The following is a 13,270-nucleotide window of genomic DNA, read 5'->3' on the forward strand; positions in this document are numbered from 1 at the left end:
CCTGGTGACTAACGATGTAAGCAGTTGGTCCTTAATATTCTGCGCAGTCCACTGCCTGCCCATTCCAAGGCCATGCCCGTGGGTGGCCACGGCCGCCCAGGGCAGGCAGCAGCCCTTTTACCTCTGCCTCTCCTTGGCTACTTGTCCACCCAGATCTCTCTGAACTAGTTACTCTTCTTCACCAGCTTTTCTCCACTTTGAAGTCATTTGCTAACAAGCAATTAGTTATTCTTTTTAATCTTTAGTAATTTCACTGAAAAAGAGTTTGTTTTAATTTGCATTTCCTAGGTTATCTGGAAGGTCCGCCGTCTTTGCACGTCTGTTTTATTTCTTCTTTTGTCAGTTACTTTTTGTGTCCGTTAGTCATTTTTCTATTGTGGTTCTTATCTTTTTCTTAATCATTTGTAAGAGTTTCTCACTTCTGATGTCTAAACCCCATATCCTTTTCCCTCCATCCAATTTGTCTTCTGTTTTTTTTTTTCTTTTTCAAAGTTTCTCCTTTTTTTTAATTGAGGTGTAGTTGATGTACAATATTGTATAAGTTTCAGGTGTACAACATGGTGAGTCACAGTTTTTAAAGGTTGTATTTCGTTTATAGTAATTATAAACTATTGGCTGTATTCCCTGTTGTACAGTGTGTCATCATTGCTTATTTATAAGTAGTAGTTTGTACTTTTTAATCCACCCCCCCCCCCCCCACTAGTAACCACTGGTTCTCTGTATCTGTGAGTCTATTTCTTTGTTATAGTCACTAGGTGGTTCTATTTTTTAGGTTCCATATATATGTCATGTGGCTTTTAAGAAATTTTATGGTGCATTTAATATGTAGGAGATTAAAATTACTATTTTCATTTGTCTCCAGTCTGTTAGGTGATAAATGGTATCTTGTTATTGTTTTAATTTTTATTTCTTTAACTGTGAGTGTGGCTGAACATCTTTCCACAGGTAAGCCCTTCTTTATATTTTGGTGTATCTACTTTCCTTCTGGGTGCTTGGTTTTCTTGTTGACTTGTAAGAATGCTTTACAGAAGAAAGGGTGTCGAACAGTAATCTCTCATGTGCCGCAAACATTTTCTCACAGTTTATTGTTTGTCTTTTGTTTTTGTCTGTGATATGCTTCGTTTGGTTGATTTTTCCAAATAGAAGTTCTCAGTGTTGATGTCATCACCATTTTCATAGAAACGGGATTACTAAGTGAAAGGGTGTATACATTGCACATTTTCATTCGCAGGGCAAAACTTCCCTCTTCTGATAATTTTACAGAAGCACCTTAACCAGCACCGTGTTGTTTGACTTTTAAATTTTTGCCCACCTGATATATAGTGAATAAATATCTAACATATTGATTTTCCTTTTAAAAATAATTTGTAAAGTTGAACTTTTTTAATACTTATGGTTTATTTGCATTTCTTAAAATATATGTGCAAATTGCCAGTTTATGCCCTTTGCCCATTTTTTCTGTTGATGGGTTCATTTGAAAAACTGATTTCTAGGAACTCTTTATAAGGACGATAAGAATATTGTCTTTCTGTTTGTTATCTTAATTGCAATTACTATTTCCCAGTTGATCTCATTTGTGTTTTGGCACAAACGTTTAAAATTTTTATATAGTCCTCCCTACTGATGCTCCTTCTTTATGGTTTCTGGTGTTTGTGACATGCTGAGAAAAATCTTCCCTGCTCTGAAATTATAATAGTACACCAGTGTTTACTTGGAGTGTTTATATGGTTTTATATGAAAATGTTTGCTCCATCTGGGATTCATCTTGGTTTAAAGGAGTGAAGTTAGGACAACTAGCTAACAAAGGGGTCTTACCTCGGCTCAAACCCCAGCTGCGGACACTTGGGCCCATTCATGTTCGTGGCCCTGTGTAAAGAGACAGCGTGATGGGGAACAGAGACGTCACACAATGAAGCCCGCTTGTCAGGCGGGGCACGTCCTGTGTCACACGCCCGTCTCTTCAGGTGGAGCAGAGAATGGTTTTAAGGGGAATCAGAATAGAGTGGATTAAAGGCCTGTGTTGTGTTGCACCTGGCACAGGCAGGACTGAAATTCAAGGATGCTTGTGACACACTGGTCTCCTTCCCAGGCAGTGTTACGTGAACGGTGCACACTTCATTTCTTGCAGTCAGGGTAGTGGTTACTTTTAGGTGAGTGGGGATGGGGTAGTTGGTTTGGTTAGGCACTTGTTTTGATAATATTCAATAAGAAATACATGTTCTCATGTCTGGTTTTCATTCTGGTAATTTTCTTCTTTCTTTCCTTCCTGTTTTGCTTCTTTCCACGCAGCAACCCTTTATTGAGCACCCATTTATAATAATGCCAAGCACCATTGCCAGGTCCCAGTGCTGTGGTCTATCAGAAGACCTCTGTCTCCACCTTAATGGATTTATAGTTTACTCTAAACTTAATGTAAATTGCAGAGGAGATGGGAGGAAATGGGAGCAAGTTCTCTGGATTGCCTCTGAAACCAGTAAAAAGGAAAGTGATTTAGTAGAAACATGGAGAATTCTGAGGGTGGAAGGAATGAGTCTGAAAAGACTTCTCAGCCTTAATTTCGGAGACTAACAATAATGTTTTATTTATCATTTTTTATTTCCATCATGTTTTGCTTCCATTCTTTTGTTTTGATCTCACAACAGTAAATAAGGACATTGAATAGAATGAAGAATTGAGTGTCAGAGGGGTCAAGCGATTTGCCTAAGGTCACACAGCCTTGGAGAGATCATCTTGTGGGAGGAGGATAATGAAAGGCAAATTGGGATCTTGAAGACGGAAGAAAAGATTTCAAACAGCTAATCAGAAATGCACTGTGAAGTTAAAACATGCATTTTTTCCACTTCTCTGAATTCTCCTTGTGTTTGGTGATGCGGGAAGAGAGAGAGGGGTGACTCCTGATCCAGTGGCATCGCTCGCCTTGCCCTTCAGTGGGTATATGTTTTGGAGTGAGCCCGAGGAGCTGGGCAGTCACCGTTTCCCTAGCTGACCTCAGTTTCTCCTGCTTCTCCCTGAGTGGACATCTGATTGTCCTCTGATTCTAATGTAAACGTGGAGTTAAATGCAAGCCATTTCCTCCTGGTGCTCAACTCCAGAAGTAGCCATCAAGAGTAATCTTAATTATATGAGATTTCACTTCTCTGTTCCCTTTAGAATCTAATTCCTGTGTCTTGGTCACTCCACTGTTATCAGTTGAAAGTTTAAAGAGCTTTTTGCCTGCACTGCCAGACAATGCTTAGGGTCCAGCTGCATTGGCTGGCATCAGTCTGTAGAGGATGCAGTTGCCATGGTAACCCCACACAGTGCCGCTAAGCTGAGGAGTCAGTGGGGTGATGATAGGGAAGGGATGGGGCAGGCTGGTGAGGGGGACTTGGCAGAGAAGAAACCTGGATGTTACGGACCCCAGTTCTTAGACTCTGTGTGGAGAGGGACGAGTTTCTTGTCCCCCTGGCCCTATCCCCAGTCTGTAGCAGACCTGTGACCTTGCTGTGTGTGACCAGCATGTGGGTCATGCCACGTGGATCTGATAATGCCCAGCTGGTCTGTACTCCGTTGCTCGGGGCTTGTCCTGGGATTGCAGGACTGAACGTCAGAGCAGCCTCTAGTTGCTATAAATGTATTAAATGCTCGCTCTCTGGGGTTCACCATTTTTCTTGTCTCAGATGGGGTCAGAGGAGTCACAGTGTAGTTCTGACCACAGCACCACGCTGCTGTGGAGGGCTCTGAAGGACTTGGTGAAGTACCCGACTACAGTAGCCTGGCTGGTCAGAGACCACGGCTGGCAGGATGGAGAGGATGCCATGGTGTGCAGGTGGCAGAGGGCGGGAGTCAGGAGAGTGGTGGTTGCGGGGACCACAGGCTGAGCAGCCTAGGAGGCGGGGTCAGAGGTCTAGGGGTAGAGGGGCAAAGGTCAGGAGGCCTTCAAAGGCTGGGGACTGTGATGGGTGGAGAGCAGGAGCCCGGCTAAAGGGAGTGGCCGAGCTCAGCACCTGCTGGTGATACGGTGAGGACCGTGGGCGCAGCAGATCTTCCACTTTTCCAGAAGAAGCCAGAGATCTGTTGTTGTTGTTGTTGTGTGTTTGTTTGTTTTTATATGAAAGCTCCTGTATTTAAAAGTTGGCAACTAATTCAGAAGCTTTAGAGCACTGGGCAGAGCAAACCAGCACAGCCCTGTGGAGTGGCTACTGGGGTGCTCTCTCGGGGTGGCTGAAGCTGGGGTTTGGGTCTCCTGCGGGCAGCTTTGGTCTTGGGCACAGAGTGTGGCGGGGGAAGCTCACTTCCAGCAGCCTTTGAAGGTGCTGAGATTGGCTGGTGCTAGCTGGGGGGGGGGGACACTCACCTTGGGGGTCCCTGTAATCAGGACCCTCTTGAGTCCTGGACATTGGGGATTGAGACCAACCCACGTCTGCCCAGAATGAGGGCTGTGGCCGTGTGGCCACCCCTGCTCAGCCCAGGCTTGGCTCCCACCATCTGACCATCATCTGCTGGGGGGACGGGCCTGTGCTCGCTGGAGCTGCCATCTGCCCAGGAGCAGGCGGGCGCCCTCCCTGGCCTGCCATCTGCTGAGTGCCTCCCGGAAGGGAATTGCATTGTGCAGAACACTGTGTGCATCAAGTTGAGGGGACCTCAGTGTCTCCCCCCAGGGTCTTTGTTCAGGAGACGGCCCCAGCACTTCATCTGGCGTTGGGCTCTTTTACCAACTCTGTTTAAACCTCTTTGAGTTTTTGTGTACATCCCTCTGCTGGTGGTGTTCTGAGAGTGAGTGGCCAGAGGAGAGAGAGATGGTTATGGGTTTTCCTTATCCAGCAGAGACCAGATTGTTTGTATTTCTGGGGTCTTCCCTGAGCGCTTGGCAAGGCTACCCCTTCTCGCATTTTAAGTTTCAGCTCAGCTGTCCTCAACTCAGAGACAGCGTCCCTGGCTGCCCAGCACCAGCCAGCAGCCTCTCCGGTCCCCTCCTGTCTGTTCCTCTGCTTGTTTCATCGTGGTGCCCACCTCACCCCGTGGGTACCAGTGTCCTGTCTCCTTCTTGACTGTCCACCTTCCCCACTGGGTGGAGCATTTTCCTGGCAACACACACTGAAAAGGGGAAACAGAAGTTTTTGATGGATATTGCCCATTTTCCTTCCCAAGTAGGCTATTCCGGTTGATACCCCAGCCAGCAGCGTGCACGACAAAAGTCCATTTCCCCACCTCTTGACTTATACTGAATGTTCTCAGTCTTTTGAATTTTTATTAATAGGATGGGAATAAAAATGATTTATTTGGCATTTCTTTGCTTTTACACTAGGTTAAGCATCTTTTCTAATGTTAATTGGCCATTTGTGTTTCTTCTATAAATTGTTTACAAGAATTGATTTTTTGTAAAAACTATGCTGGGGGGATGGTAATGGGGGTGGGGAAGTTCTCAGGAAAGAAGTGTTGGCTGGACAGACATCCCTCAAACGTTCTAATTACATGGTCAACCTGAAAGGAATCAGACTCCGTGGGAAGAACGTGCTCTAATAAGAGGGGCATGTTCACAAGTTTCTGTAATCATTAATGAAGTTTTAGGCACCTCTGGAAGCCTCTAGGGCCAGTGGCATAAAGGACAAACCACTGCTCCCCCACCTCTCCTGCTGTTGGAGGCTTCCGGACCCCACAGATCAGCACTTACCAGTGGAACATCTAGCAATAGTGGGAAGGCCCTGTATCTTCACTGTCCTCTGTGGCCGCTGGTGGCCTCATGTGGCTGTTGAACATGAAATGCAGCTAGTGAAAATGGGGGGCTGTATTGTATTTAATTTTAATTGAATTTAAATGTGAGCGGCCACCTGTGGCTAGGGGCGTCCCTCCCCTCAGGGTGGAGGTAGATTTTAGTTGGCCTCGGTGGGAACTCTGCAGTGTTCTCACAGGGAGGATGCTGGCTTGAGAAAACGTCCTCTCAGACGGATCAGACTGTTCTTCTATCTGTGAGCCTACTGTCTGTACTAACATTTCTTTGGGTTGTGTTTTTCTCGTCATAGGTACTGTGGTGGGTGTGGTTCTTTACACAGGGAGAGAGCTCCGGAGTGTCATGAATACCTCCAATCCTCGAAGTAAGGTGTGTCCAGAGTCACAGGGTGTGTTTCCTTGCCAGAACCTCTCACCCGATGTCGTTTGAAGACTGGCGTTGGTGGGGTGGGAAGCTAGATTTAGAGACAGGAACCCCTAACAGTGTGACTTCACTTATACAAACTATCTTTTATGTACAGGTCTGTGTATATATATAGACACACACGCACAGAGCACATACATATGTATTCAGAGGTACAGGCAGCCCTCAGAGATATTATGGTTCTATTCCAGACCACCACATAAAGTGCATATCACAACAAGCAAGGTGCACGAGTTCTTTGGTTTCCCATTGCATAGAAAAGTTATGTTTACACTATCCTGTAGTCTGTTAAGTGTGCAGTAAAAGCATTATGTCAAAAAAAACAGTATACATTGCTTAGTTTAAAAATACTTTCTTGCTAAAGAATACTAACATCATCTGGCAGCACAGGGTTGCCACACACCTTCAATTTGTAAAAAGTGCAGTGTCTGCGAAGCGCACTTCAGTTAATTAAACAAGGACTGCTTGTAAATGAATACATGAGATTTTTAAAAGCTTTTAAGATGAACTATTGAGTCCTTACTGTTTGCACGGTCCGTGTGGCGTCCTTCACATGCATCTCATTTAACCCTTATACCAGCCTGTGAACACAGGTGCTTCTGCAGCCTCATCTTACAGAGGAGAAATGGCCTGGAGAAGAGCCGTGCTCTTGGCCAAGCTGTGTAGACCTGGATTCAAACCTACGTGGAGCTGCTGGCTGTGGCACGGTGTGTGGAGTCAGCTCTGCCATCTGCCTAATGGCCCTGTTGCTGCTCACTTTACACCAGGACCCTCCCTCCCAGCTCCACCCCCTCCTCCAGTCTCTTATTAGAGTCAGAATATTGCAGAGTGATTTCCTTTGTCGATGCTGTGAACGAATGCCAGTCATTTCACCCCACCATTACAACCCCCATGAGGACCATCGTTACAACTATAAATGTCACTTACCTGATGTTTTAGCCGTATCCGGGGCCATATTTCTGCAAAGCCATGGGTTTCATGTGCTGGTTCTGTTTGAAGAAAATATACACTAGAATATGTAGTCGTTAAAACAATAACATTCTTTAATGCCACACCTAAAAATCAGGGGCCACTAGTGGTGTGTGCCCTGAATTTCCAGGCACTGTGGAATTAGTGCATGGTGCGCTGTGCAGAGTGTAGGACTGAGTCGTTCTACAGGCTGCTGTGTAGAATGGTAGAGGCCATGCAGTGCACAGCACCACCGAAGGCAGCAGTAACCTGCTTACATGATTCCAAGGCTAAATCTTAAGTCATTAAGAAAAAATCGAGATCAGATCCTTTGAAGTCCCGTGGATGTCTGTTAGCCTGTGGAGCCCAGGGTTCTCACCCATAGATGTGGGAATCCACGGAGCCCACCATCTTGCCTGAGGTGGAGGTGTCTGTGGGGGAAGGACCAGTTCTCCGGGTGGGCTGTGGGTTGCACCAGCCAATGACTAGCTTCGCTCTGTGTGTTTTCCCACAGATCGGCCTGTTTGACCTAGAAGTGAACTGCCTGACAAAGATCCTCTTCGGAGCTTTGGTGGTGGTGTCTCTGGTCATGGTGGCCCTCCAGCACTTCGCCGGGCGTTGGTACCTACAAATCATCCGCTTCCTACTCTTGTTTTCCAACATCATTCCCATCAGGTAAGCAGAGAGTGAGCTTGTGTTTAAGTGCTGTGACATTCGCTCCTCTCTGTTCATTCAAAGGTCATGGTTTTGTGGTTTTGAGAAGGAGCTGGTGGTCTCCTTGTAGAGTGATGACCGAGAACAGGCAGGCTCAGGAGTGCAGGTGGCGCTCTGGCTGGAGCACTGGAAGGGCACATGCCTCCCTGAACTGTGCTGTCTGGAATTACTCTTTGCTCAGAGGTCTGGCCTTGCCCAGTCTTGAGTCGGCACTAGACGTGCCATTTAGATTTCATCTCGTCTTCTTGTCCACCGGCTCCGAGAGGCTGGTGGTGGCTGTTGGGAGTGCCGTGTTGAGAAGGATTCTGAGCCTGACTCTGGGCTTGTGGTGCTTGGTTAGCAGTGGAAGCTCGGTGGCACCTGCCAGGCGCCTACCTCATTTGAAGGCTGAATAAATGATTAAAAAAATAACATAAGTAATAGATTGTCATCGTAGAAAAAAAGATTCACAGTAGCCAAAGAATAAAATAAAAATCATCTCTAATCTCACAAGTGATAATTGCTCTTAATATTTTGGGATATATATTTTCTAGACTGCTTTCTCTTTTAGAAAAAGGAGGATTTGCTCTACATAAAAAATCTACCCCACCCCCACTTTTTCAATTTTTTTTTTTGCTATGTTGGGTCTTCGTTGCTGCACTTGGGCTTTCTCTGGTTGTGGTGATGGGGGCTGCTCTTCCTTGCGGTGCTCAGGCTTCTCAGTGCAGTGGCTTCTCTTGTTGCGAAGCATGGGCTCGAGGTGCATGGGCTCAGTAGTTGCAGCACATGGGCTCAGTAGTTGCAGCACATGGGCTCAGTAGTTGCAGCGCACAGGCCCTAGAGTACATGGGCTTCAGTAGTTGCAGTGCCACCCCCCACTTTTTTTTTTCCTAACAGAGGATATGTTGCAAATAACTTTTTCACATCAACTATACTTGTACACTGTCATTTATTAGAACTGCTCTGGTATATATTCTATGCTTAATAATTTATTTAGACCCGTATTGCTGGATGCTTGTTTCTACTTTTTCCCCATAATAAATGATCAGTAAATAATTGTTAAAAGAAGCCATATCTTTTTTGCCTCAGACTCTTAGTGCTTGTAATCTCTACCTTACACTTGATCTGTTGCCCTGTATTTTGTCTTGCTCTTTTGTGTATTTATATCATCCCAGCTAGACTTTGTCTTTTTCCAAAGACAAAGGTTGTGATTTTGCTACAACAACATGACCAGCAGAAGGAGACTGAACCCCTAGCTGGTGTGCGCTGGACGATGGTTTCGAAGAATAAATAAGTCCAATTTACTGCTAACGAAAAAGTGTTCATGCTGTAGTGTTGTGTATAATTGTAGTCTTTAAAGTTCTGTCTACAACACGACTGAAAGTTGATGCATTGAATCTTCATATGGGCCAGGACTAGCCAGTGAAATAGCAGTTTGATCAGGTTATAGGATTATGAATGAATTTGAAGATTTCTTTTTATTTTTTGCAATAAACTATTTTAAAATGAGTGTAACACATAAAATGGAATATTATTAAGCCTTTGAAAGGAAGGAAATTCTGACACGTACTACAATGCGGATGAGCCCTGAAAACATTATGCTGAGTGAAGTCAGCCAGACACAAAAGAACAGATCATATGTAATTCCACAATGTGAGGCCCCTAGAGTAGTCACGTTCACAGAGACACAGGGTAGAATGGTGCTTGCTGGGGGCTGGAAAAGGGGAAATGGGGAATTACTGTATTAAACAGGTATGAAATTTCAGTTTGGGAGGATGAAAAAGTCCTGGAGATGGATGGTGGTGATGGTCCCACAACAATGTGAATGGTGAATGTACTTGATGTCACTGAACTGTGCACTTAAGATGCTTTAAGTGGCAGATTTTGTGTATATTTTACCACAATTTAAAAAATGAGTGAGGTATCAAAGATACATTAGCTCAGAAGGATTAGTAATTTTTTTTTTTAAAGTAAGGCTAAAACTACCTTTCAGTATCTTAAAAATGTCTTAAATTTTTGTATTTTATTTCGGTCCCTAACAGAATCGCTTCATGGAAATTTGATAGTGGTGTTGACTTTTGTTAAACCTTGGATTCAGCCCCAGCAATGTGCTTCTACTGGGGGTGATTCCAGATGTTACAGCCCAAATGATGTGCATTTAGAATCCTTGTTGAGATACAAGCGGTCTTACACGTGTCCTGTTAACCTGTGTGCCCTGGTTTTCTGACAGCCTGCGTGTGAACCTTGACATGGGCAAGATCGTGTACAGCTGGGTGATTCGCAGGGATTCGAAAATCCCTGGGACCGTGGTTCGCTCCAGCACGATTCCCGAGCAGCTAGGGAGAATTTCCTACCTGCTCACAGACAAGACCGGTGAGTTTCCTAGGGCCCTCGCAGGATTCGAGGTCGCAGAAGGTGTTGGGGTCTCTTTCTGGAGGTATTAGAGATGCATGCTGCTGTTTTGTTTTTGTCATCTTTTGATGACAGTGGCAGCAAAGCCTTATGTGGTGCTCATGACGTGCAGAAGCACCGTTCTAGATGTTTACATACAGTCACTCACTCCTCCCCCTGACGTTGTGAGTTGGGGGGTATTAAGTGACCTAGTGGTTAAGTGACTTGTCAGAAGCACGTGGGGACAGAAGCAGGCTTTGAACTCAGACAGTCTGGCTTCAAGTCCTGAGCTCGAAACCACACCTCAAAATCCTGGTTGACAGTTTAACGTCTGTCAAGTTATGAGGGTGTCATAGTGGTTGAGAGCAAGTACCGGGGAGTGGGGAGACCTGGGTTTTAGCTTCAGTGAGCATGGGGTAAGAGGGACTTTATTGAAGAGATTTGGGAAATCAGAGCAAAGCTAGGTTTCAGGAAGGAGAAGAGCCAGGAAAGTTGTGGCCATGTCAGCATCAGAACCCCTGGGATGGTCTCTTGACTTGACTCTACTCATCTTCTGTCGACATGTCTGTCTGCTTAAGGTTTAGATTCCTTCGAGGTAGAATCTGATTGGCCTCATGTATGTCACCTGCTGCCCTCTTGGTCAGTGGAATGAGTCAGGCACCCTCACTGACGCTCCCTCTGGACCATCTCAGGGAACGAGGGTGGTAATTTCCCCTGGAAACCCAGGGTTCTGTTTTCAGAAGAAATTCTGGGATTCTTCGCTGACAAAATATCACAGATGTCTACTCTAGCAGGAGCAGTGCTGAAACTAGTGTGTGACATACAGTAAATTCTCAAAAAAAAAAAAAGAAGCCGAGTAGCTATCGTTACTGTTAATAATAGTAAGAACTCCGGGATGTAGGTGCAGTTACTCTTTTGTCTTGTGTTTCAGGAACTCTTACCCAGAACGAGATGGTTTTCAAACGGCTCCATCTAGGCACGGTGGCCTATGGCCTCGACTCAATGGATGAAGTACAAAGCCACATTTTTAGTATTTACACCCAGGTAAAGCCTTCTGTTTTGATACCCAAACAATTGTTTTACATTTATTAACACCTAAATTGAGAAGAATTCATAAAACCATATGATTCACCCATAGAAATTGTACAGTTGCATGGTTTTTTTTGTATACTCAGAGTTGTATAACCATTACCACAATCAATTTCATCTTCTTCACCCCCAAAAAAGAAACCCTGTACCTATGAGCAGTCACTCCTCACTCCCCCCCACCCTACCTTTCCTTCCAAACCCCTGGCAACCACTAATCCTTCACATTTTGAATAAAGCTGCAGTTGAGGTTTTTCCCCATCTTCCTCATCCCCAGGTTTAATCTCCTGAAATATTAATGGATATTGGGGAAAACATAAGAAAAAATTAGTTGCTAATAACTGGTGCCAGAAAGAGCTTTGAGAACCTCATGGTTTGTTTTCCTTCAGGTTTACAGACAGGCTTACTTTTTCCTTTTCCCCATTTATGAGCCAAAGCAGCAGTAATTAATGGACTGCTTTTGAAATAATCACAGTATAACTGATCGGCTTTAGTTCCTCATCTCTTTTCAACTTAGCAACCTTGTGGAAGAAGTTATCAGAGATGACTGTCAGCTTATCTCCTCCTGCTTTTTTTTTTTCCTACAAAGTACTTCAAAACCAGTCTTTTTTTTTTTTTTAGGGAAAGGTATTACTTGTAAATGTCCCAAGAGTCCTAAAAAGTTAGACCAGTGGGTCCCTACCTTCATTGCTCATCAGAATTAGTGGTGATGTTTTAAAAACAGTAAAAACAAAACAAAAGACATTGACTTGGGTCTGATACCCTAGAGATTCTGACTCATTTAAGGTGACAGGAGAGTCTGGGTGGCTGTGTTATAAAAGAAAGGTGACAAAACAAACAAACAAATCCGTTGGTAATTCTGAGACACACCCAGGACTAAGATGGACTGCATTAGACCAGCTGTGTGTTATGACACTTGTTTGAGGACAGGAGAATAGAGGCCATATTTTGCTTAAATTTGTCCAAATAGATAATGATTTCATAGTCAGAAGGCCAGTTAAAAATGTATTTTTGTGTAAGGGTTCGAGGTGGACTCTCTCTAAATGCTTTGTAACACAATTATAGTCAAAATTTAATTTTCCAGAATATTTGCAGCAGGGACAGCTGAATTTCCAGGGTATCTCCGGGCAGGGGCTAAAGTGTGGAAGTGGGGGTAGTTTTTAAATGGAGTATAGTTTGTTCGATCCATGTCATGTCGTTACCTACTACCAGCCACAAAGCACTTGTCATTCTTCTAGGCTCTTTGTGTGGGCATCGTGGCTTGTCCTCAAATGTTCCATTGTCCTTTTTACAAAGATGGAGGTTAAGACTTAAAAAATCATGAGGCCTTGGTTAGACCAGGAGGAAAAGCCACAGTCAGCCCTTGGTTCTTTTCTCTCTCTCTCTGACCCATCTTCCTTTGCGAGGTGACGTGGTGTCTGTGCTGGGCCCCGTGTGCCACTCTCTAGGGGCCTCCCCTCTTTGCCAGCCTCTGTCGTCCTACCGAAGCTGACGGCTCCCATGTCAGTGTCGGCCCAACCTGGAGCTTTAGCCTGGATGTATACATCTGCACATTCGGCATCACGGCTTGTGGGTCATGAGGACAGTGTAACCACCATCCCGACATTCTTCCTGCCTCCCCTAGACTTGCTTCTCTAAGCCATTCTTGTCTCAGTAAGCACCACTTCAAGTGGTTAGCTCCGTCCAAGGACTTGGGAATGCCCCTGCTTCCTGCCCCATGACCACCCGCCTTCAGACCACTGCTCCCCCCAGATCACCTGTTTGTTTTCATCCCCTCTCTGCACGAGGCAGGAACCACACCCTCCCTGGCCTGGCTGCCTGCAGTGCCCCCTGCAGGGTTTCCCTGCCTCCCTCCCACCAGGGTCACCCTGGTGCTGGCAGCATCCTCGTAGGCTCTGAGTCTTCCATGTGGTCCAGCGTGGCCTGCATCCCCTCCCCCCACCCCTCCCGCTGTTCAGCCGCTCCTCCCGCTCACCCCCGTGACAGCATTGCCCGCAGTGTTCAGGGCAGGGTGTGCTG

At 45.3% G+C, this 13,270-nt stretch overlaps 1 protein-coding gene across 5 annotated transcripts in view; it reads left to right on the forward strand.

The window, feature by feature from the left end:
• The window catches only part of ATP9A (ATPase phospholipid transporting 9A (putative)), a 129,031-nt gene that overhangs the window by 63,493 nt on the left and 52,268 nt on the right, over positions 1 to 13,270 (forward strand). For all 5 annotated transcript variants that reach the window (XR_009048352.1, XM_057701316.1, XM_057701312.1 and 2 more), the window contains exons 10-13: positions 6,003 to 6,079; positions 7,596 to 7,756; positions 10,005 to 10,147; positions 11,097 to 11,209. Coding sequence is in view for 4 of the 5 variants with exons in the window: in XM_057701316.1 (XP_057557299.1) it covers positions 6,003 to 6,079; positions 7,596 to 7,756; positions 10,005 to 10,147; positions 11,097 to 11,209 (494 nt within the window). In the remaining variant the exon portion in view is untranslated. The remainder of the gene's footprint in view (positions 1 to 6,002; positions 6,080 to 7,595; positions 7,757 to 10,004; positions 10,148 to 11,096; positions 11,210 to 13,270) is intronic.

This window comes from Hippopotamus amphibius, chromosome 12, assembly GCF_030028045.1.
Source record: "Hippopotamus amphibius kiboko isolate mHipAmp2 chromosome 12, mHipAmp2.hap2, whole genome shotgun sequence".
In the NCBI taxonomy this organism is placed as follows: domain Eukaryota; kingdom Metazoa; phylum Chordata; class Mammalia; order Artiodactyla; family Hippopotamidae; genus Hippopotamus; species Hippopotamus amphibius.